General features: G+C 47.8%; 1 protein-coding gene across 3 annotated transcripts in view; it reads right to left on the bottom strand.

Annotated features, from left to right (window-relative positions):
• XPNPEP1 (X-prolyl aminopeptidase 1) overlaps positions 1–16,270 on the bottom strand; it is a 34,092-nt gene extending 17,822 nt beyond the window's left edge. The window contains exons 1-7 of one of the 3 annotated variants that reach the window (XM_061458804.1): positions 16,171–16,258; positions 14,719–14,814; positions 11,766–11,896; positions 3,529–3,592; positions 1,772–1,876; positions 1,379–1,471; positions 319–462 (exon numbers count right to left, since the gene is read on the bottom strand). In XM_061458804.1, the coding sequence (XP_061314788.1) occupies positions 319–462; positions 1,379–1,471; positions 1,772–1,876; positions 3,529–3,592; positions 11,766–11,882 (523 nt within the window). In that variant the 5' untranslated portion in view covers positions 11,883–11,896; positions 14,719–14,814; positions 16,171–16,258. Of the gene's footprint in view, positions 1–318; positions 463–1,378; positions 1,472–1,771; positions 1,877–3,528; positions 3,593–11,765; positions 11,899–14,718; positions 14,815–16,170 lie in introns of those variants that run through there. The other 2 variants (XM_061458805.1, XM_061458806.1) reach the window with 2 other exon arrangements.
• Positions 16,271–25,695: the final 9,425 nt, after the last annotated feature.

Raw genomic sequence — 25,695 nt, 5'->3', positions numbered from 1 at the left:
CAAAACACAGTATGAACAGCTACAGTTACCACAGCTTTACTGGGCATGATGATGTAAACACAGACCAACACATTGGATTTTGGAGGTACCCAAAACACACTGTGCTTGTGATAACTGACATGAGCCATATCAAACAAGCTGCCCTCCAGACATACATGGATTTGTTTTGAGGTTATCTAGCCGCTAACAAATGGCTATTTTAAGTTTTGAGGACAGAGGTGCTGCAGTAGTGTTCTTCTCCCTGCATTGTAAGAGGAAAGTAAAATGGGGATAGGGCAGTAGAAACAGCCCCTGTCTATAGGGAGTTAAGTTTTTCACCTGTGTAACTCAAGTCAAGTGTGATGAGAGGCTTGCAGGGGCGCTGAGGACAGTCTGTCCAGATTGTATCTATCAGGTTTTCTTTGACAGGCACAAGATCATGGCCAGCACTTCTCAAGGCTTTGGACATCCTCTTCCACTGGTCTGCCAAAGGGAAAGGAGTCAAGAGTGATGACTTTGAAGAACACACACTGGTTCAACCACAGCCCTATTCACAGAGGGCAGACTCAAGAATCTGAATCTCCTCCTTTCCTTCCAGCTTCTCCTTCTTCCCGTTCCCTTAAAAACAAAGCAAAAGTTACTGCAATTAGAGCTCCATAAACACAATCACTACAGCCAGCAGCAGGTACAGAACCTCACAGTCCTGGAGCCTCACGCTTGTGGTGGAGAACTGCTCCAGCTGGAAGACAGATGCTGTACCCCAAAGGGTGCTGTAAGGGTGTCCTCTACCCCAGTGCAGAACCATGCTAGATCTAAGCTAGACAAGAGACCAGATGAGCTTCTGCAAAGCCACAAGACTGATACTTAGTCAATCTGAATCAAGCATATGTCTCCCCTTGCCTCCAGTGACCTTTGAATTGGGCTTAGGGAGGAGATGGATACTTGTTCATCTGATAAAAACGGTACTTCTCCAGGAATGTGCTTCCCACAGGGAAAGCTGCAGCTATACCAAGACAACAAAGCAGGAGTAGCAGCATGAGTTTTGCCTGAGTGTTCTGGCTCCCAACCTTGCCAAAGCACTCAGCAACTTCATACTGAAATACCTGTGCCAAGCCACAGCACAGACAAAAAAAGGTAAACCAGGACTCTGCTTTTCAGGTATAGTCACTGCTAGCCCAGAGACTAGCTCTCATCCCTTGTGTTTTGGAGTCAATGCACTACTATGGAGCTCTTGTGATACATGCCTAAAAACAAAATCCAACCTGTTTTGCGTAACAGTCTAACCCACCATCCGATCTGGGCTGAAACATGGTTATCTACATACCGTCATACAACAGCTTAGCTAGAGAAGCAACATCTAGTTGCCCAACCCAGAGTTATAAAATAAAGTAAAACCAACCAGCTGGAATAATGAAAGGGTCCACTCCCACCTTCGAGCCTTCTGGAAGGACACTTACTAGCCAGTCCTCCTGAGTTGGTGTATCTTTCAGACCTCCAAGGATTCAAGGGAAGAAAAAGAAAAATAGGTTCAAAGCATCAGTCATACTGAAGCACTCCCACACAACCCACAAAGTCCATGTTAATGCATCAAATATGTCTACTAATGAATGTCTAGACCCATGGGCAAGAAGAGTCACAGGACACTAAAGCAGGAGCAGTGTATCCAAGATGTTCCCAAGTCCTGCATGATGGGAAATTCCTACAGCCCAAGCCATAACCTGTCCGAAGTGACCAAATGGTCTGTGATTGTCCCCTGTTTATCAGTGGAGCAGTATCCCAGCCTCCTGCATACCCATTTTCATGAGTGTCCAGTTGTTATCCATTTGATGTGCAGCTTGCAGGAAGTAGCGTCCATCTGTCCACATGGCTGCATGCTGGTCAGTTACTATGGCAGTACCTAGGCAGGAAGGCAGAAAGATGCAGTGATGTAGAGGTGGGCAGCACCATGCAGAGACACAGAGAGCAGGCAGAGCGTTTGAAATGCACCCCAGTTCCCAGAAAGGCAGCTTTTCTCACTGTTCAAAGGTTAGTCCAGTTTCAGTGGAGATATTGTTCACCCTGCACTACAACTTTCCAGATCCTCTCAGGGATAGTATGCACAAAGATGCAGCTTAATGAATTGCCTCAGACAAATTCAACTTAAGCAATCTCAACCAGTCAGTGGAACTGGGTAAATGGCACTTTCCAAACATTTCCAAACAAATTGTGTAACAGACTGTGGTCTCCATTTGGCTGTTGTCACAGTAACACATACTGTACATCCCTGGATTTCATCCCATCTTTTTGAGGTGAGGAAGCCTGGGCTCTGGCCATCCACAAGAAACAGCTGTTAAAGGCCAGCAGACATGGGTATCACTCCAGCTGTCAGATGCATCCCTTTCCCAAATGTTACAGCTCTAACAGAGATGGCTGAACAGGAAACACAAACATAAACTTCTGCTGGTTTCAATGTCTGTCCCATTCCCCTGACTCCACATGGAGGGCTGCAAGCAGACAGCTCAGGGGTAGTGACATCTCAGCAAGGCACTCTAGCTGCCTTGCCCTTGGCAATTCAAAAACAAAATGTCTTTTGAAACTCTGCATCTTGCCCACACTCTCTCACACCAGAAACTGAAGCCCAGATTAGCAGAGCAGAGTTTCCAAATAGGAATTAACTGTCTTCTACCAAACTTCCCCAAGACAAACTCACTCTGCGAAGATGAAGCAAGAAACACAAGGTTGAGCCCCTGGTGAAATCTCACTGCTAGGCGGGGAACACAGACCTTCCAAGAACATAACAAGGACCCAAAATAGAGAAGAAGGTTATGAGGAGGCCATGCAGAAGACGTGAAATTAATACAGGATTCATGTTATCCATTAACAGCAGCTCAGAGCCCCGGATTTATAATAACCTTCCACATGAGGTCCCAGAGTAGTTCATAGGAAGTGGTGAATGGACTCTCCAAATACATAGGTAGCAGTATTTATTAAACCAATTTGCAATTAGAAAGGAAAAGACCTCAAAAGACTAAAGTGACTTTCCAACAACCACACAGCAGAGTAAGCTGCAGAGCTCAGGGCACAGCTACAGTAAAAACTAGGCTTTTGAAACAGACCTATCCTGGAGCCAAGAAAACATCCTGTCTCAGCAAGATAAGCAAACTTTTCCACAGTGTTGTTTCCAAATGCAGTTTCTGGCTGTGTTTAAACAGAGAGGCTAGCTGAAGTCCACCTACTATTCACCCCGCCCAAACGGTCAGTGTAAAAACCTGCACATCAAAAGGAATGACTGTAGGTTACAATCACCACATGAAAGAGTTAAATAGGATTTTACTTTCTGAGAGGTTCATTCAGGGGTCAACCATTTTCTGAAAACTTGTTATTGAGCTGATATTACATAATTCCAGTGGGCAGCCAAGACATAACTCTGCAGATGCTGAAATGGGAAGAAAACAGTTCAAACAATCTGGATAGGCTTCCTTTTCCATACTGCCTCTGTGTTATGAATGAGAATATTTCTTTATAGGAGCATTATGTACTTAAGCAAGAACCCAAGTTCTGGAAAGGTACCTGCAGAGCCATCAAATCCAGAGATGAATGCCCGTCTGCAATCACAGGGTGCAATGTACTCGCTCTAGGAAACAAAAGAGGCAGCGATTATTTATAGCAGCAGGGGGAGGGGGGGGAAATCAGCTGACAACAAAAACTTTGATAGGCTTTTTCTCCTAAAGGACACCACAGAGAGAACAAAATGAGTTAAAAATCCTGGGCTCTACTCTACTGAAACATTTAATCATCTGTGATTAAATTGCATTTATGTCCAACTGCTTTTGGGGTTTTTCTTAAGCTGCAGCACTTTTCTCCCACAAACATCTGTAAACACTGAAGCGTTTCAGAGTTTGCAGATGTTTATTTCACACTCAGCCTCCCCTTTGGGCAACAAACAAATGCTGCCTTTGAAGCTGCAATGTGAAAGGAAGGGAAACCAGAAGCACCCCTTGATCTTGGAGACCAGGGTAATCAGCACATAAAATCTGTGAGATTCACTATCTCCAGTGAAGTCCCCTCACTGGCATTTATAGGAATTGCTTGAAGACTTTTGTTTTCCACTACAATGACATCGAAAGAAAATTATCAAGGTAATAAAACTGGAAAAACTTTAACCTTTAATTAGGTGCTGATCCTCTCACTTTTTCCTTGCCTACTCAAAACCCAACTCCACCATAAACCACCGAGACCATGGTTTATATACTATGCACGACGTGCTGTGTACGGAATACCCCTTTGCCTAGTTTGGATCAGGTGTCCTGTCTCTGCTTCCTCCCAGCTTCCCCTCCCCCCTAGCAGAACATGAGACTGGGAAAGTCAGAGTAAGCATTACTTAGCAACAACTAAAAACATCAGTGTTATCAGTGCTGTTCTCAGGCTAAAGTCGAAAAAACAGCACTGCACCAGCTACTAAGAAGGAGAAAAACGACTGCTACTGCTGAACCCAGGACAGTGGGCAAGACAGGATCAAAGATTACCAGTCTATCCTCATCCCAAACCCCATCCCAACCTGTGTTTGTGGACACATCTGTTGCCAGCGTTACAGACAAGTCTGAGAATGCACAGATATCCAACATCCACAGATTAAAATTAAAGGAACTGTACCTTGAAGTGGCTCACACACCATTTTTATGGGATACCATTTTGGCAAGTTGGGAGGTCAGAACTGCTGAGTAGGGCTGGTAATTAACTGGTGCAACTCAGCACATCAGCTTAATCCAGGCTGACAGCACTGATGTTTGAGCTGCAAAACCCCTGCATTTGTGTCTTACAAATGATCTGAAGCCAAAGCCTGTTCTTCTGCCCATAAAGCTTCCCTGCATTCAGCTGTGCTATGGGAAAAGAAACATTTTAGGGACTGAGCTGAGAAATCACAGCCCAATTCTCAGGTGGTTTTAGTTCCTACTGTGACAGATACTGCATCTGCCTGTCTCTGGCCAGGGCTATTTTAAAATCACCTGACTGTTAGAAAATACTCCCTTCAAACCTGTTACTCTTTACTGCTCTTAAGGAAGGCAGAGGGTTCAAAGCACAGGAGGGAGTGTGAAGCACAATTCAAAGCACCTAGGGCCAACTCTTTATTTCTGCTTCACATCACCCCATGGTCAAAACCCCTCAAGAACAGCGACGCCTCTCCCCTCACAGGAGTCACCACAGGCAGCAGCGATTAACCATTCACCACTAGTTTTGAAACTGAGCCTTGGAATAAAACCCATGGCCCAAAAGAGGATCTGGGTGAACAGTATTTGCTCCTGGCTGCCAGGGAAGACTCCTGGGAATATCTTGGGATATATTCCCAAGAAATCCTCTATTTTAACCAACCACTAATGAAAGTTGGCAGAAATGGGACAGGTATTGAGACCATGGGCACCCTCTTCTCTGAGCCCGTCCAGTTCCCTATGCCTTGTCCTGTCCAGCCTCACAGACTCCACAGGGCTGTGACATACACTCAGCAGCTGTAGGGATGAGAGGGGTCAGGATACCTACCTCAGGAAGGGATGACTGCACTCTGCACACCTCTGACTGGATCCACCTCAGCCCACCACAGCACCACTAACCCCCTTTAATGTAACAACATCAGCAGATCAAGAGGACAAAGTCAATCAAGAAAGGAATCAAGTGCTCATTTCTCCAGCTGCCTATCTCACAGCAGCAGGACAGAACATGAAGGCAGAGCCATGTAGATCTGAGAAGGATTCCCCATTTTAACTTTTCCTAATGACTATTCAGCCTGTGAACTGCTACAACTCCCCCTTCTCCTGCAGATCTCAACTCAAAGCTGGGACACAACCTCCCAGGGTTAGAAGCCTAAAGGGGACGCTCAGAATTTCCCATTGTGGATCATACCACTAAGTACAGCTCAAATCAGACCAGCAATTTCTCTTCCCTTTCTCTTGACCAACACAGCAGAGACTACAGGCTAGTTTGCTTGTGCAGACAAGGGATCTCACATTCATAGGAAGGGTTAACACTGAGCTGGCTGCATTAACAGCACAGAACAATTAATTAAAACAATAAAAAAGAGAAATCTTAAAGAAAAAAAAAAGAATCCCATCAGTTTTAGACCAAGCAAAAGCTGACATAAGCTAATAAAGACCTTGGCTGTGTGGGAAATACCTCATGCTGTCTCACTTACAGACAAATCCAGGGAATGTTTTGAGTTTACAATGAGGCAGATGGGCTTTAAAAAGGAGTATGAGGGATATGGAGGGGAAGATGGTTCATTCATCTGTCAGTCTGAATACTTGCACACCCACCTGTTCTGTTCCATGCAGCAACCCCCACTGTGCAAAGATGAGCCCATGTTTTGCATAAGCTAAAATTACAAGGGGAACACCTGCGTACGCCACACAAAGTACAGGCCACAGCAGTCAGAACAAGGTATTTCCCTGGGGCTTGTCTTGCAGATCTGATGGCCTTCAAACTGGCTCTCCTCAGGCCTTTTATGTCTGCTTTGCACCACACCTGTCAGTGTCTGACACACAGACAAAACTGGGGCTGCATCACAGAAACCCTCACCTAAGCCAGGAAGAAGCCCAAAGAAAATCAGTGGTGCTGATCACCAGAGCCAGCCTGGTTGGGCCATTAACATGTTGAAGCTTATTCTATCCTAGTGTCAACCAAGATCAGCACTGAACAATGAAGCTCACTGCCCTTACAGCTACAACACTGATGCCATTAAAGAACAAACACTGCTGTGTACTTGGAGGGAGGTCAGTATTCACTGCCAAAAACCTAACTGCATTGGCAAGATCTAGAACAGGTCAGTACAACCTGCACACAAGCCATCTCTTGCTTTATAACTTCGCTGATTCCTTGGCTCTGAAAAAGTGTGTCTCAGAGGAGCCAGCCCTGAGCAGAAGACAGCATCTCTGCCAACTCAGAGGCCCTGAGCTGGGCAGGTGCTTCCTTGATGTGGAAGACCAGCCAGATCTGACCAAATTTGTTTTCACCGAGTCAAGGCCTAGGGGTGGAAGCCAGCCCCAGTTAAGCTGTGACTGGCTCCAAACCCAAGCTGTAATCCAAACATCATTCCCTCCCATTAAGAAGAAAGCTCCTCCAATCTCTGAATATTCCCGTATGGGCAGACTCCAGATTCAATGTAAACTGAGTGACTTAACATAAATTGGATCCTGCATTTACCACTGCAACATCCCAAAAGCTCAGAGAGGCAATTTTAACCAAACCATAAAGGATTTAGGTACCTCATTCCCAAAAGCATAGCATTTCACCCCTTCCTGATCCTTTGAGACCTCCAGCCACAAGATCCACCCAGAACTCCTGAAAGGAAGCAGGCTCTTTCTAAGGACTTCAGCCCACTTTTGCCTGGGACTGCCCTCCTTGTTCACCAGCCTTTAGACCACCAACATTCCTAAGGAATCAGCCTGCTTCTTCTGACTTCTTATCAAAAATCAAAGCAAGCCAACATTCAGGGCTGGCTGGAGGAGCCACAAATCCACGGTATTAGCATCCTCGGTTAAATCAGAGTCAGAGCCAGATGTGTTTGAGAAGCTCTGCAAGTCCTTCAGCTCCTTACACAGCTATACATGGGAAGCAAAGGACACAGCTGGTGGCAAGCAGCCTGGCAGTATTATAACCTAAGCCTTCTAGCCTTGGCAGGAAAACCAATACTGAAGTAAGACAGAGCTCAGAGCTCAAACACTCCTGATGTTACAAAGAGAAATTAGTAAGTTGCAGCATTGGGGTGTATCAGCACCAGTGCAATCCAGGAGTTCCTTTGCAACCTAGAAAGGAATAAGGTTTTCCCTAATCTTAACCCCATGTTAACAGCAGAGGAGGGAAAGTCCTCTTTGTTGACAAGGACTCTGATCCCAGGACAGCCTCAGGAACAGCTGACTGAGGCAAGGACAGCAGTAAGTAGCTTGGACTGTGCAGAAGAAATGGCTCAAGCCACCAAAAATTTGGCTATCATTAAACTGCAGCCTTCTGAGTCACAGAGGAAGCTGCCCAAGAGCAAAAGCTGACTGCAGGGCTGTAAAGTTCCTATTTGTGTACAGGAAACAAACCTTTGCTTGGAACATGGGGAAGCTGCAAATCTCAGCTCATCACAATTTACCTGGAATCAGTAAGTCTGCTGTGGGATCAAGAGGTTCCTGCCAATGCCTAAAATTGCACTAATTCCCAAAGCCCACAGACAAAATCCTGCACTAGCTGTTCAGGAGGCGCCAGAATCAGCAGCTTTCAGTAATCGTTTCCATTCAGATAGATTCGGTCTGTAGAGAAACCTGACCAACTCGCCTGGCAGGAAATAGCAACATGGGGTTCTCTGCTTAACTGCACTCTGTCAAGGAAAAGCAAGCAACAGAAAACCCCAGAAGTCCTGAGGGTCACATTCTTCAACTCACATGACAGCATTTAACGTCTAGTGAAATGAAACCAGAGTTATATATGGACAGAGGCAGCTTGAGGCAGGAATGCAGCAGACAATAGCAGCTGCAGAAAAAGCCTTCCCTCTACCTGCCTAAGTTTGGATCTCCCTAGGAGGAAACACACTGCTGCACATACAGTCCCAAGGCACAGGCAAGTCTGGGCTCAGCTCACCCCAGTGCCAAGTCAAGGGCAAAGGTTCCGATTCAGTTGCATTTTGCTCTTGCACACCCTGGGGTAAAAGGGAGCTTTGGGTGTGAGCCAGGAAAGCTTCAGGTCTTTTGTTTCCTGAAAATGGCTGAGGAGGGAAAAACCCTTGGCAGCTCTTGGGTCTCCTAACAGAGTGAGCAGAAGAGCATGTGAGCAGGCAGGCGAGGTAAAAGGCAGTTCAGCCATTTAAAATTCATGTCATGAACTATAAAACTCTTACCAGTGGAAGCAGCACGCAACAATTAATGCCACAAGTTACCACCCAGAGCCCCCACTTTCCTCCTGGCTTTAGTGCTCAAAACAAGCTGATGAAGAGTAGCACTGAAGGGGAAGTGTTGGCATGGCCTGCTCCTTCTCTGCCTCTCCCTGTCCCTTCCCTGCCCCTTCCCTGTCCCTTCCCTGCCTCCTCCCTGTCCCTCTGCATGGGATCTGAAGGGCTTTTGTATAAGACAGCAAATTCAACCAAGAACTGGATCTAGCAAAAGGAGAGCTTTGCAACTAATCCTTTGCCACCTCACTTAAGAACATCTGTTGATCAGGAGGTGTTAATGGGGAAACTAAAGGCTAGATAATGTCTTTTCCTTCCCTACTAAATCCATTCTTCCCAACAGCCAGGAAAGGGACAGCAAGTGCTCTGGCAAGCTCCCTTCTTTTGGAGCATGAGCTCCCTGGAAACAATCTGATGAGAAGTTGCTGGTGGAACATCCACGCTGATTTGTTACAAGAACATAAAACCTCAGCCTCCTGAACAGACTCCAGAAACCTTTTCCAACACGATGTTTCTCAGGTTACCCAGGCTTTTATGCTAGAAAAATTAAAACTGCAATCATGAGAAGGCCGAGTTTGAGATCCTCAGGACAGTGAGAAGAGTGTGCAGCAAGCTCACTGCCTTGGACTTCAAGAGAGCAGACTTTGGCCTCTTCAGGAACCTGCTTTGTAAGGTTCCATGGGATACAGCCCTAGAGGGCAGGGGGGCCCAAGACTCTTGGTTGATATTCAAGGATCACCTACTGCAAGCTCAGGAGTGTTGCATCCCAACTAGAAGGAAGCGCAGCAGGAGGGCCAGGAGACCTCCTTGGATGGATAAGGAGCTCCTGAGGAAAATTCAATTGAAAAGAGAGGCTTATAAAAGGTGAAAGCGAGGACAGGCGGCCTGGGAAGAATATAGGGATGTGGTCCAGGAAACTAGGGACCAGGTTAGGAAAGCTAAGGCCCAGTTAGAATTAAACTTAGCTAGGGGTGTGAAAGATAACAGGAAGGGATTCTGTAAGTACGTAGTAAATAAAAGACAAACTAGGGACAACACAGGCCCCCTCTGGAAGCTGTCAGGAGAACTGGCTACACTGGATTTGGAGAAGGCTGAGGTTCTTAATGACTTCTTTGCCTCAGTCTTCACTGGCAAAGGCTCTGACCACACCACCAAAGTCTTGGAAGGCAGATGCAGGGACTGTGAGAATGAAGACCTTGGGACCACTGTAGGAGAGGATCTGTTCGAAACCATCTTAAGGACCTGAACATGCACAAGTCCATGGGACCTGATGAAATACATCTGCAAGTCCTGAAGGAGCTCGCAAATTAAGTTGCTAAGCCACTGGCCATCATATTTGAAAAATTATGGCAGCCGGGTGAAGTTCCCGATGACTGGAATAAGGGAAATATAACCCTCATTTTCAAGAAGGGGAAAATGGATGACCTGGGGAATTACAGACCCAGAGACAGAATTACAGTCAGTCTCACCTGTGCCTGGCAAAATCTTGGAGCAGATTCTCCTGGATGGCATGCTAAGGCACATGAAAAACAACAAGGTGCTTGGTGACAGCCAGCATGGCTTCACTAAGGGGAAATCCTGCCTGACCAATGTGGTGGCCTTCTATGATGGGGCTACAGAACTGATGGACGGGGGTAGAGCAGTTGATGCCATCTACCTGGACTTGTGCAAAGCGTTCGACACTGTCCCACATGACATCCTTGTCTCTAAATTGGAGAGAAATCAATTTGATGGATGGACCACTCGGTGGATAAAGAACTGGCTGGATGGCTGCACACAAAGAGTTGCGGTCAATGGCTCAATGTCCGGCTCGAGACCAGTAACGAGTGGTGTTCCTCAGGGATCGGTGTTGGGACCGGTCTTGTTCAACATCTTCATCACTGACATGGACAGTGGGATTGAATGTGCCCGCTGCAAGTTTGCCGATGACACCAAGATGTGTGGTTCAGTTGATACCCTGGAGGGAAGGAATGCCATCCAGAGGGACCCTGACACGGTTGTGAGGTGGGCTGATGCCAACCTCATGAAGTTTAACCATGCCAAGTGCAAGGTCCTACACCTGGCTCGGAGCAATCCCAGGCACAGCTACAGGTTGGGCAGAGAAGAGATTCAGAGCAGCCCTGTGGAGAAAGACTTGGGGGTGTTGGTTGACGAGAAACTGAACATGAACCGGCTTCAGTGTGCGCTCGCAGCCCAGAAAGCCAACCATATCCTGGGCTGCATCAAAAGGAGCGTGACCAGCAGGTCGAAGGAGGTGATCCTGCCCCTTTACTCTGCTCTTGTGAGACCTCACCTGGAGTATTGTGTGCAGTTCTGGTGTCCTCAACATAAAAAGGACATGGAGCTGCTGCAACAAGTCCAGAGGAGGGCCACAAGGATGATCAGGGGACTGGAGCACCTCCCGTATGAAGACAGGCTGAGGAAGTTGGGGCTGTTCAGCCTGGAGAAGAGAAGGCTGCGTAGAGACCTCATAGCAGCCTTCCAGTATCTGAAGGGGGCCTATAGGGATGCTGGGGAGGGACTCTTCATTAGGGACTGTAGTGATAAGACAAGGGGTAATGGGTTCAAACTTAAACAGGGGAAGTTTAGAGTGGATATAAGGAGGAAGTTCTTTACTGTAAGGTTGGTGAGGCACTGGAATGGGTTGCCCAAGGAAGTTGTGAATGCTCCATCCCTGGCGGTGTTCAAGGACAAAGCCTTGGGTGACATGGTGTGAGGTGTCTCTGCCCATGGCAGGGGGGTTGGAACTGTATGATTTTAAGGTCCTTTCCAACCCTAACTATTCTATGATTCTATGTTTCTAAATGAGTGAACAAAGGATGACTTTAGTTATCCCTGGCTTTTATTTTTTGCAGGGAAGGAAAGTGCAATCACTCCCTTAATACATCCATACCTGGTGGGCATCTCCAGAGGGCACTATGTAGGCTTGGACAGGCTCCTGGACATACTTGGGACTCTTCATCACCTGCCGCAGTTGCTTCAGCAGTTCTGTTGTAATTTTTGGACTCATCTTCCTACCTGTAACTAAAAGAAAACACAAAACTTCAGAGCTTCTCCAGCCATCCCAGGCCACTCATGCATACAGGCTAGAAGCAGTCACTACTGGAATCTTCTCTTGAGGACAACTGTGCCAACATCATCCCTCTCAGCCCAGAATTTCTTCTGTCTTGTCTCTTCGTTCATGTTCCTTGAGCATGAGGGATCAGGTTGAGGCCAGAAAGTCAAAACTGATTTATCCTGTAAAGGACCACTCCCACCCATAGAAGGACTGGCATCCCAGTGGTGATACACACAAGCTCAGCAGGCTTGCCAACCCTTCCTACATGTGGACAGCAGCAGGAACCAGAGCACCTCAGACGTGCCTTATGACAGCCAGGAAAGGTCTTGGCATGTGATGTTGATGGTCCCAAGCACCCACAGACCACAAGCAGCCCCACACATCATGTGCCCAGAGAGAAACTTTCAGTCTTTTCATTTGGGGGGCAGAGATGCTGTGGCTTACATGCCACAGGAGCACAGGCTGCTGGGAGAGTAAGCCACAGATGTAGGAACTCAGAAATGGAACAGTTAAGAATGCAATTTTTACAAGTTTCACTATAGCCCAGGGTTTCAGAAAAAAAGAAATCTGCCAAGGACATTCACAGGGATGTGTTCACTGGCCATATTTACCTCAGGGCTGCATGTTAATTCATGTAGCAAGAACACAAGGATAACGGGAGGAACTGCCCGTTGAGCTCTCATAAGTGACTGCCAGAGAACAACTACAGAGGCTTAAAGGAACCTTCTCTGAAGACCTTTGGCAAATGCTCTGCAGATCTGAGCTGGCAGCAGGCAGGCAGGGGTGGGGCACGGCTGGATGGAAGGCAGCAGATCAGAGGGGAAAACAAAGGCACAGGCCAATCCCTGTCCCTTGCTGTGGTTTTGCAATGGATGTACCTTTGGCACTGCAGTGAACACCAGCCTCTCAATTTGCTACCCAGAAATCATCAGCAGCCGAGGCCTGCTGTGAGCACCACACACTGTGACACAGCAGAGCACGCTGCCATGCTGGCACAAGTGAAGGCTGCAGTGGAAGGCACCAGCTGACTGCAGAGGATGTTCAAGATGGGGGCAGGCCTGGCCTGAAAACCTATGAAAATCAAGAAACCTGAACCTCTTCATAGGTTTTCTCCAGCTTTTCTTCACTCACATCTCCAAAGGGTGCCCAAAGTGGGATAATCCCCTTCCTGGTTCTCCACCCATTCCTCTCAAGTTTTTAAGAACATGCTGGGATGTTGCAAGTTTAATGCTGTCACTGTCCAGGGCAAGGTCGATAGGCTCTGTGCTGCCTGAATGCCATGCTATGAAGTATTTAACTCTGACCAGCTCATTTCACAACTCATTTCACAGCCATGTCCACAAACAGATCATACATGGGAGCAGCAAATAGCATGCAAGTCTCCAACATTTTTTGCTTATGCAAGTATTTATTCTATTTAAACCTCAGTAACTACCAGGAGTCCCAAGGGACATTACGGTCTTACGCCAAAACCCAGTAAAGCACAGCCCCTCTCTGTGATATCTGCCATCTAAACACGAAGGCAGAAAGCTCCCTCCATTTCACAAACCATAGGAAGACGTGATTTGACCAAGGTCACCAAGCATCGCTGTGACCAAGTCAGGAACTGAACCAAGATCTGATACATTTCAGGACTAAAAATCTCAGCCCAACACCACCACATGTCTCACCACAGGAAGTCTGGAGTACACCAGACTTGCGTGTGACTGATTGTCTGTCCACAGGTACAGTGTGTTTTAAAATCCGAACCACCAGAAGCAAATCAAGCTCAAAAGGCACCACACACTAAATCCTCAAAGTGGTATCTTGACTCCAATGGGATAATACCTCAGATTTATTTCCAGGACAAACTTCATAGTTTATACAGTGTTTGCAAGATACACTAGACTTTATTATAATATGATTGTTTCTATCTGTCCTTTGTGACAAGCTGCTGTAGCATTCTATAACTTTGCTGCTGATGTATGTCCAAAGGAAAAGCACAAAGGAGAGAAAGCAACTACACAGCGACCAGCCAGTAAGAAAGAATCTGACTCATAAGGACACAGCTTCCTTTCTTGACCTGTGCTTTGTTTCCACAAGCCTGAAAGTCTCATTCAAACAGGCAAGGAATGACAAGGCTTTCCCTTTTAATAAAGCTCCTTGCTGACAAGCCATGGTTTTCTTAGCAAGCAAAAGAGTCTCTCAAGGGCAAAACTAAGTACTCTCACTGTTGAAAGATTTGCTTTCAATATTAAAACACAACTAAGCCAGATTACCAACAAAACCCATATTGAGGAGGACATCTATTTTAGATGTCCTACAGTATAAGAAATGGCTTTAAGAAAAATCCTTCACAATCTTTCCAATAGAATTGTCTTCAGCTTCCAGAGAAAGTGAAGCTCTTTTCTCCTACATCTCTGGTAGTCATTTACTCTGGTCCACCCATAATTTTTAACAAGTGACCTTTCCTTTCCAGGTCATAATTATAATCCTCTACAAAGTTAAAACTTGTTCCCTATAATTATTTAATCATCCCAGTGATTTAACACCAAACACAGCTGAAAGAAGTTCTTTACTGCCCAAAGAAGTGGTGAATGCTCCATCCTTGGCAGTGCTCAAGGCCAGGCTGGACATGGCCCTGGGCGACATGGTCTAGGGTGAGCCACCCCTACCCATGGCAGAGCATTGGAACTGGATGATCTTAAGGTCATTTCCAACCCAAATCATTCTATGATTCTATGATTAGCAGTGCAAGAAACAGTCCCATTCCCTGCCCTTTCTCCAATGTGTCACACTCCCATGTTACCTGCCTCTGTAGTTCCTCAAGTCTGGATGCCTCTTGCCTCTGCTCACACAAAATACCATTCAGCTTTTTGCTTGGTCTTCATAAGCTCCACTGTGCCTGAGAAAGCAAAGGGCAAAACTGAAGCAGCTGACAAACTTTGCCCTCCATAAAACATTCTAATTCTCAAAGAGCTAGAAGTCCATTAACACTATATTCCACTGGCTAGACTGGAGATGCATGGAGGGTGAACCATGGGGGAGCAGGGAGTGTCAACAGCCAGCCACTTGACTTTACTTGTCAAGACTTATAATTAAATCTTACAAGCATGTGTTGGTTTATGCCAATTTATTTCACAACCATTATGTCAAAGGCAAGTCCCCACTTTACAGATGGGGAAACTAAGGCAGAGCAGAAGTAACATGTGAAGTACCACTGCAGCATGATGACAGAGTTGGATCCCAAAATCTGTCACTGTCTAGACATATATTATCTACACCTCACTAGACCACAGGAGCCAGCTCTCCAAGGGCCCTGGCCGGATCCTGCCTGGAGAACATGTCTATCAGACACACAAGTCAAACAGCAACCATGAAAATGCTGCTGGAGGAACCAGACGTCTCCTCCTGCTTCCTACATGCACACAGAGCGATGGGCTGCTGAAACCCTGGGTGCAGGCCATGGCTGGGGACATGAGGCCCATGGTGGGGAAGGGAGGCAAGAACAGGTGAGGCTACATCTGGATTTGCCTGTGTCTGCTGCATTAGACCACCCTGAGTGGTTATGTCCTGTTTGCTTCACATACACTCATTCCTCTGATAATTTCCTCTTCGTTTTCTCTCTTCTATGAATACACTTACTCATATAATCATAGAATAGTTTGGGTTGGAACGGATGTTAAAGCTCATCCAGTTCTAACCCCCTTCTAAGGGCAGGAACACCTTCCACTAGACCAGGTTGCTCCAAGCCACGTCGAACCTGGCCTTGAACACTACCAGGGATGGGGCAGCCACAGCTTCTCTGGGCACCCTGTGCCAGCGTTCAAAATCAGTATGTCAGCTTGTATCACCAGGAACCAGCGGCACTGCCTCAAAGCCAGGCCCTCCTGCCCGGGCTGGCCGCATGCAGGGCAGCCCAAGCACTCGCAGCCCTGCACTGAGGCACAAACCCCAAAGCTTGCCCCCCAGTACCCTGCACACCAACCTCACCGAGAGCCCCAGCCCTGCCTGCGCCTCCCCAGCCCCACACAGACTAACGGGGCCCCTTGGGCCTGGACTCCCTGACCGGGCCTGCCTAAGAGGGCCTGGGTACCCCGGCAGGGCCTGGGCGCCCCGGACAGGGAGCGGCTGGCGGTGCCGGTTCTGAGGCCGTGCGGAAAGCCCTGCACACCCGCCAGCCGTGCTCCACCATCACCCCACAGCACCCACCCGGACCCGGGCCTTCCCCTGCCCCTGCCCCCGCCCCGCCGCTCCTCACCTGCCGCCGGCCCGCCCGCCCGCCGCAGCGCAGCGACGTCAGCGATCACGTGGGCAGCTGCGGCCAGCCGCCGATGACGTGACGGCGGATGTCACGGATGGGACCGGGACCGGGATCGGGATCGGGATCGGGATCGGGACCGGGACCGGGACCGGGACCGGGGGGGGGGCTCGCCCGCCCTGTGCCGTGGTCCCAGCCTGGTGCTCGGCGCCCTCCCTGCTGGGGGTGCCTGGGCAGGGACCTCCGGACGCAGGGCTCTGTGTTCCGGTCCAGGCGGAGGATCCGAGGGTGCTGCAAGCAGCGGGAAGTGTCGGCGTTTGGCCGGTACCGGTGCTTCCCCGCGGTGTAAAACCGGAGCAGAGCGAACCGCTTCGGGGCTGTGTCCACGGAACCTCGGCCCTTGCAGCCGCTTCGCGCTGTGACTCCCAAACACACCGTCCGTAGCAGGGATTTGACGCTTGGCTTCTCTCCCTCCCGCCCGGCCTGGCTCCGGAGCCACCAGTGCTAGGGAGCGGCCGAGGCGGGCGGGAAGGAGCCAGGGCAGGGCCCGGTGTCCCGGAGGAGCGAGTGAGTGAGCGCTGGCACGGCTCACTCTCTGGGGCTGAGCACAGCGGCAGAAGAACGGCAGCGTCCCGCATCCCATCACTGCTAAGGCCTCAGCACAAGGCTCCACCATCTACTTTTCAAGCTAGCTTACCATCAGTTTTGTGCTTGGACCGGAGGAGTCACAACAGTGTTTGTAACAACAGTCAGTGGAACTGTTGTAAAATACGGCTGTTTGTCATGCATGCTCCTGATGAAAACACCTTCCACCACTCTCCTCTGCCCCTGGCGGTGTTTTACAGGGGGACTATAAGTGGACCCTATTGACAAAGCCAGGAGGCAGTTACAGAAATGCAGGAATGAGAAGACCATCACCAAGAAAGGCTATAACAAAGTAAAAAAAAAGCTGTTTTGTAGCTGCATCTGGGGCGGAGGGGTTTCCTTGCAGCAGTCGGTGCCCTGGGGACCCTCTGTCCCCACGCTGGGACAGTGCTGCAGCCGCCCCTCCTTCTGTGAGGAAGAAGAGAGAAGGAAAATGTGGAGCTCAGTGAAACCCATCTTAGGTCAGGGCTTCCCGTGCATCCTGGGGACTCATTAGGAGAGCAGGTGCTGGGCTGGGCCCTTAGGACTAGGAGATGCTCAGTACTAGCCCCTCAGAGATACACAGGCTGAGCCCTACATGCAGCATCCTGCTGGCAGGGGAGAACTGTTTGGATACAAGGTCAACTCATGAAACTGGTCCCTGGGCCTGTCGGCATTTTTCCAGAGGAGAAAAGGTGCAGCCAGCAGCTACTTTGCCCTTCATCCTTCTTCTCCCTCAGTCCACACCAATGGCATAGCCTGCAGAGCTTTACCCACAAACTGACAAATGTTTGCTGCTGTGCCTAGTGAGCCAACACAGTCCAGGCTTTTACTGAGCCACCTGGGTCTCCCTGACTACTGAAGTATTTCTGATGTATTTCCAGGGGAAGCATGAAGCAAAAACAAGATGAGAGACACATAGAATAATTCGGGGGGGGGGGGGGGGAAGAGGTTTTTGGAGGTCTCTAACCCAAACCCCTGCTACAAGCAAGGCCAGCTTCAAAGCTAGAGCAGGTTGTTTAGGGACTCTCCTGCTGGGTTTTGTGTGTCTCCAAGCACAGCCTCCCGTGGTAGTGCTGACCACCCTGGAGTAAAACGCTTTATTTCTGATAGCCAAGCAGAATTTGGGGGTTGGAACTTGATGACCTTAAGGTCCTTTCCAACCATAACTATTCTGTGATTCTAATTTCCTCATTGCAGCTTGCCCCTTGCCCTTTTGCTATGCACATCTGGAAAGGGTCTGGCTGCCTCTTTGTTCTCCAGACTGAGCCATTCTAGCCCCCCTGCAGCCCTGCTGCTGCCTTCTGTGGCTCTCCACATTGTGGAGCTCTGTCTCACACATCTCAGATAAAATCTACGGCATAACACAGCAATACGTGTGATCTGACAGAAGAGAATAAAAGGTCTGTCCTGCAAACAGCATCCCAGCATTGGGAAAGGCCATTGGAATGGGCCAGGGCTGCAGGCTGTCCTTGAGGAGGGACAGGAGAGAAAGGGGAAAGCCGGTGACCATGACTGTTACAGCAGGAAGAGTTTTCTTCCCTTGTTAATCTGCTTGGGTGAAGCTAATTGCTGTTTCCTTATTATTCTTCCCCATCTTGCAGCCTTGCCCACAAGGGACTTACACAATCCAGGCAGCCTGGGCTGGAAAGGCCCATTTAGATCATCAAATCAGTGTCCCCCTCAGGGTGAATACATCCATGTTTTGCATTTGTATTACAGACCACGTTATGCTCACCCTGCAGAATGCTTGCTGAGAAGATTCATTACCTGGACACCAGCCAGAATCCAGCAGTGCTCATGCTAAAGCACATGTCAGGACATTGTAAAAGCACTGCAGCGCTGGCACTATGATCATGGAAATCATTTGCCAATGGCGAACTCTACAGCTGGATGCAGTCAGGGTTGTGAAAGGGTCCCTTCAGCCTCCTCTGACTCATGGTAATAATTTGGGGTTAGATTTTGCATTTAGCTGCAGCTCTTAATAGAGGGTTGTGGAGAGCTCTGCACCTGCTGAGCTCTGTGCCAGCCCAGGGAAAGGGAATGGGGCAGTGTTGTGGTTTAAGCCCAGCCAGTAACTCAGAAACACATAGCCGCTCGCTCACTGCCCCCCCCCCCTCCTCCCCCCCCCCCCAGCTCCTGGAGGGATGGACAGGAGAATCAAAAGAATGTAACTCCCATGGGTTGAGATAAGAGCAGTCCAGTAACTAAGGTATAACACAAATCACTACTGGTACCACCAATGATAATAATGATAAGGGAAATAACAAGGGAAGAGAATACAACTGCTCACCACCTGCCAACTGATACCCAGCCTGACCGAGCAGTAATCTAACCCTTATGTGTAACTGTCCCCAGTTTATCTAGTGGGCATGACGTGCTGTGGTATGGAATACCTCTTTGGCTAGTTTCGGTCAGGTATCCTGTCTCTGCTTCCTCCCGGCTTCCCCTCCTCCCTGGCAGAGCATGAGACTCAGAAAGTCCTTGGTCAGAGTAAACATTACTGAGCAGTAACTAAACCCATCGGTGTTCCCAGGCCAAAAGACAAAAACACAGCACTGTACCAGCTACTTAAGAAGGAGAAAAAATGACTGCTACTGCTGAACCCAGGACAGGCAGTCCAAAGCACTCCTAATGTCCATCATGTGCCTTTCTAGTTATACCACAGGGATGCCTTTTCCTTACCTATGCTCCTGGCTTGTGCACATTTTACCCAAGGGAACGGGAGACTCCAGCCCTTCCTTGGCATAGCCCACATGCTCCACACTCTCTTTCCAGGGGCAGAGCTAATAGTGCATGGCCTCTTCCTGCCCTGCAGACCTTTCGGTTTGGCTGAATTCAGGGCAGTGACTAAATGCAAGGTGGTCTTAACACCTGTGCCAGTGGAATTGTTTATTTGATTAATTTTTTGCCTGTGAATCATTATTAAATCAGTTTGGGTTAGCTAACGGGCCGTGGGAGCAGCAGCAATCAAATAGAGAAGGAAAGAAAATGTGCGAGTGCAACTTGGGGACTGTCCAGAGCATGAAATAACCAGGCTGCTCACAGTGTTCAGTGTACAAGGGGAAGGACAGGGCTCAGCATCTTCATTGAACTTGCCTCATTAATTCCTCTAGGCCTGGAGATGACATCCTGCCCGTCTACAGCCAGTCCAAGGAGAGCAGCTACAGTGTGAGAGGAGATCTGTTCTGCCTCCTGGAGCTACCCTACAGCCCCAGAGTGAGAAGGGAGCACACCAGGATGATTGAATTTGATTACCTTTCTCTGCTTTGGTCCTAGATCAGGGCAGGAATAACAAGCACCACTATGGGCAGACTATCAATGTGATATTGATGTCTCTCTGTAATTTAAAACAAATTAAGCCACCACTGAGAACACCTTACTATATTGTTTGGTGACCAAAATGTGTCCTCATTCTGTCTTCCTGATCAAGATCTTGATTTAATAATGGTTAAAATAGAAAAAAGTCTGCATTCCCGTCTCCTAAAAATGTGCCAAAGGAAGCAGAAAATAGAAGGGAATATATTGAAGTCTGCAAGAGCTTCTTAGTTGCTATTGAGCACCAGGTACTGCAGAGCCATGTTGTGAAGGCTTCTGTACCCAGAGGTTACTTCTAACTGGTTCTGACTCATTGAGCACTAAAATTTAGACTAATTTTCTTCCCTTCCTTGTAGAATAAAGACATACTGATGAGTATTCTGCATGGGAACCTCATTCCAGAAGAGGAATGAACTAGTAAGAAAAGATGGATTCAGGCCAGAAAGCATTTTTCAGACATTTGATGAGGCTCATGACAAGTCCTCTGCTGTAAACAGCCATTTTACAGGTGGAGGCATGACTGTGCTCCATTGGATGGTGTCCTGCCTGTCTGCAGAGACCTAGGTCTAAACACCATAAATATCCCAGTACCACCAGTGGTCTGACCCAGCAGGACCCCCATTAAGCCCATGGATGAGCCTGGGTGGGGAAATGGAGAGCATAGAGGACTGGTGCTGAGACGTGGCTCATGCAGAGCCTGGTGGATGCCCACAAGACAGTGGATTGCTGCTAAAGGCTTTGCCCGGATGAGCACAGGAGGCAGCACTATTTATTTTGTTTGAATAATATATGACTATTAAGTTAAATAAGAGAAAGCAGAATGAGCTTTCCAGTTAAGCCAAAATGTTTGATGCTTGTTTCCTGGGCATTTGGGGTCTCTGGGAAGCTTTGAAGTGGCCCTAATGAACCTACCAATGTAGATAATGTAAAATACTTTAATAATTTATTTATCAGACAGTGCTGTCTGTGATACATAATCTGGAATGTATGAAACTGCCCTTTCTAAATGTCTCTTTGATCTCAGCTGAAATGGTTCAAGTTCTGTTGCAAAGGTGGTTTATGAAAGCACTTCAATCTACCTTGCTGTAACTAGATTGTCCTAATTGGGCTATCTTTTATGTTCTTATAGTGCTGTATTTGCATCAAATTATGAAAGAGGAAGAAAGATCTAGACAAGTAGCAACCAAACTTGCCCGAGACCAACCTCACTAAGTGACAGAGCCATAAACTCCTTTGTAATCTTTATCTGTATCAAGTGATCAAGGCTGGGAAATAAGCCATAAAAGAACTCCCTTTATCTTATCAACCCTCCTATACCCATGATACCTTTATTGTGGTTTTAACAATTCCATTCACCTTTTCCTGTTGGGCACATGTGAAATTCAGACTCCTGTTTTGCAATCTGATTTCCCAGGCTGACCTCTGCCCACCTCAAGCAAGCCCACAACCTTTTCCTGATTTGAGCTGTTTGACACCTTGGTGAGTCCGTGATATCAGAGGCTGACCAGTTTGTGACTGGGATGCATTTCTTTTGCCCCAGAGCAGCGGTTGTGGTGCAGGATGCTGTGGGAGACAGCAATAGGAAATGGGGATTTGTAGCATGGGGCTGAAGATCTGCATAGCTGTCGCTGAGGACTGGGTATGCTACAGCTCAGCTCACTCTGAGCCTGGCTTTTGGTCCTGCCAGTGGTGGGACATCTCCTGGTGAAAGGATTCTTTCAGCTCCACTTTCCCACTGCAGCCTGTGGGAATGCAAGGGCTGCAGCCATAGGCACCACTGGGCTCTCCCATTGACATGGTCCCACTGTTGCAGCCTCGGCACCGCTTCCAAGACAAGAAATATTTTAGGAGACCCACAGGGGGTTGGGGGGTAGGGGGGGATTGATCCCCCCCTGCCAACACAGGGCCAAAACATACTTTTTACAGTCATAGAATCATAGAATGGTTTTGGTTGGAAAGGACCTTAAGATCATCCCGTTCCAACCCCCCGCCATGGGCAGGAATGCCTCACACTAGACCATGTTGCCCAAGGCTCTGTCCAACCTGGCCTTGCACACCACCAGGGATGGAGCATTTACCACTTCCTTGGGCAACCCATTCCAGTGCCTCACCACCCTCACAGGAAAGAATTTCCTCCTTATAGCCACTCTAAACTTCTTACCCCTTGTCCTATCACTACAGTCCCTAATGAAGAGTCCCTCCCCAGCATCCCTGTAGGCCCCGTTCAGATACTGGAAGGCTGCTATGAGGTCTCCACGCAGCCTTCTCTTCTCCAGACTGAACAGCCCCAACTTTCTCAGCCTGTCTTCACACAGGAGGTGCTCCAGTCCCCTGATCATCCTCGTGGCCCTTCTCTGGACTTGTTCCAACAGTTCCATGTCCTTTTTACGTTGAGGACACCAGAACTGCACACAATACTCCAGGTGAGGTCTCACGAGAGCAGAGTAGAGGGGCAGGATCACCTCCTTCGACCTGCTGGTCATGGTCCTTTTGATGCAGCCCAGGATACAATGTTACACATGGCCAAACCTCCCCTCCCATCTGTGTGACAGCACCAGCATTCCCTGGACGACAACCAGCCCACTTGTGTTTGTGTTCCGCAGGCGCTGTCCTGCAAACTGTCACCTACAAGTTCTTTTACTCACAAAAGCCCTGCAGTGAGTTTGGTCACAATCATGCTTCTTCACCGGCTCAGCAAGCTCACATCCTCCCTGAGGCACACCTATACCCATGTGGGAGACACATACAGCAAGTATGTTAAGTCCTGTTTTCTTCCTATTTCCACCCTAGAAAATTACCTAACAACAAGTAATGATAGTGTTTTGGTTCCGTATAACAGCAGTGCTGTAATGTGCCAAGGCAAGGAAAGGCCTGAAAATGGTTTGACAGTAAACTGCTTGTATTTTAAGCTCTCAGCTCCGAGTTAAATGGAAGTTTCAAACATGTGGCACAAGTCCTTTTGGATCACGTTTAAAATAAATTCTGTGTGTTTGGAAACAGTGAAACTGGAAACTGCGACAACACATGGTGTGTTTGGGGGAAAAGATAGCAGGGAGAGAAGAAACAAGCCTATCTGGAGATCTTATCTGAGGTTTTCTTGGGAGGACAATTTATCCAGCCAGGACTGGAAGTTGATCATGGTTGGGTGGTTCCCAGCAGCTGCACTTGGAAAGGAAAGGGAGGCAGCAGCAGGCCAGGTAGATATCTGAGTAGTTCCACGTCTGCTCCCTTCAGTTAAATACCAGATGTTAGGAATTTGCTTGTAAACCATCAGTGACAAGAATGAAAATGAAGCGTTTGCTGAGTTCTCTGCCTGGCTCTGTTTCAACACCAAACTGAACACACATCCCTGCTTACCTGCACTTGCCTGTTTGCGAGTGAAATGTGATCCTCGTGGCCATTCCCAGCACTTTTTAGTTTTCACTTGTCTGTCCTAGCAGGACAAAAGATGGGAAAAGCTGGATGTACTGCATGCAAGAGGCCACAGTGGTCACTGGTACCCTGGTAAGTGATTTAGAAGATCATTTGTCCAGCTTGCATAAAACTCCATGCTGCTGAGGAGCTATATCCTGACAAACTGGATATATTTATGTATGTATTCCATATTTAAATATGAAAATTATGCTTATTGCATAACAGAGGCTTTTGTTCAGTTCATATGATACTATTCTTCCTCAAAGTCTTCGCTATCACAAACGATAACAGGGTGCAGTGACCTGCCTGTGTTTTGGCCAGACACCTGGGAAGCATTTTTATTACGCAAGGTTTCCTTATCTGCACCAGCAATAAAACTAATGGAGCCAGGTGCCTTTGCCTTCCGTAATGCTGCTTCTCTCCCTGTCTGCCCAGGAGGCAAGCTTGGGATAGTGGCACATCTCTTTCAGGGAACACTAACCCAAGTCTCTGGCACCTGGGATTAGCAGTGAGAGACCAGGTATGGATTTTGTTTCTAATGAACATTTGCAGTATAGTAGAAATCTAATTTTATATATATATTTATAAACATATATTTATAAACATATATTTTTATAAACATAAATCATAGATATTACATAAATATATATATATATGGACCACATGTTATAAGCCCCAACTTGCACCCAAAGTCACTGCCTTTGTGATCAAGACACACTCACCTGCTGAAAAATCCCTTGGGCCTGAATGTGTGGAAATAATTCGGTGTCCTGTGCTATGCAATATATTAAATGAATCACAGTACAAGAAACAGATGTTTATTCCAGTGGGTGCAGGAGTCCAGACACAAAGTATTGGGTTTCTGTCTGTCTCAGATAACGGGACAGAGTGGAAAAGTTGGGATTAAACATTCTACACGTATAAAGCTTAAAAATGCAGCCTGAGTCCTGTAACTGGCCTTACCCTGGCACAACCCTGTGTGCTGGCACATGCCCTGCACATTACACCAAACTCTGAGGCTGTTTGGGTGCTTTAGTTTGGTGCCTGGCCACACTTTTTAACTTCAATGCCCAAGGGACAGGGACCCATAGCCCACATCCATGAGATGTCTGGGACCATCCAAGACCACATCTGTGATATTTCAGGTCTTTGGACACTGCCCTCCTGAAATCTAACTGCACAACTGAGCCCTAGGCTTTCCAATGAGGTGTTTTCCTTAAAGCAAAGGCTCCTTTTGTTCGATCAGTTATTTTTACCTGTGAAACCAAAATTTGATTAGCAGTCAGAAAAGATGGTATTTTTTGCAAATTGAAACATGGAATGCAAGGAGCTCCAGAGAAGTTTGGGGGCTGAGGTGTCCCTGTCAAGTTAGCTGCTCGGTTCTTAGCAACTCAGTATGGAGAATGCTTATTCAGAACTCTGCAAGAGCAAGCAAGAGCCTGGAAAAGCAAATGAAGCAATGAAAAGGGTCCCTGTAGAAAGACAGTGCATATCCAGGGATGCTTCTTGCTTGCAACCTTTTCTGTCATGCACTGATTCTGTTATCATCAGCAGGATATCATTGCTCATGTGGGTCCTTTTTGGGTCATTTCTAAAAGACCTGTGGGTCCAGGTGGTGCTCTGTGCTTGGGGTCCCCAAGGGGCCACAGCCTCTGGTCCCACAGGGTGGCAGGAAAGCAGTGTGACACCAGCCCTCCAGCCCTCCTACCACCCACAACCACTGTCCTTCCCTGACAGCAGTTGTGGGGAATGAAAAGCACCATTTTTATAGTTTAAAATCAGTCAAAACAGAGTTTTGCTCAGACAGAGCTCTGCCTCCTCCCACATTTCACTAAGAGCTGTATCACCACCAGTGCTTCCTGGCTGTGGGAGCTGGGCTTCATTCCTAAAGAAGGAAAGATCTGCTGCTTCTCTTCTGTTCCTGTTTGCATCCCTCACAGTGCTTGAAACGTGCTGTATCCTGAGTTATTCTTAAACAAGCCTTCCCATTGTTCGAGTCATGGGTTATGAATTCCATCCCTTTGAAGAAATATGACCTGTGCAATGGAAAAGTGAGAATGATGTGAAGTCTGCACGAGATACTCATGGCGGTGACATACAGGAAAAGGATGAGTGCTTTGCACTGTCCTCATGAATGAAGCCACAGGAAGGAGGTGTGACAGGGCAGCG

The sequence above is a fragment of the Pezoporus flaviventris genome, unplaced genomic scaffold (assembly GCF_033815535.1).
Source record: "Pezoporus flaviventris isolate CSIRO_AGI_PZ_B2104156 unplaced genomic scaffold, CSIRO_AGI_Pfla_v1 ptg000029l, whole genome shotgun sequence".
Classification (NCBI taxonomy): Eukaryota; Metazoa; Chordata; class Aves; order Psittaciformes; family Psittacidae; genus Pezoporus; species Pezoporus flaviventris.
The sequence above is the reverse complement of the archived record's forward strand: the minus strand, read 5'-3'. Positions and strand labels throughout refer to the sequence as shown.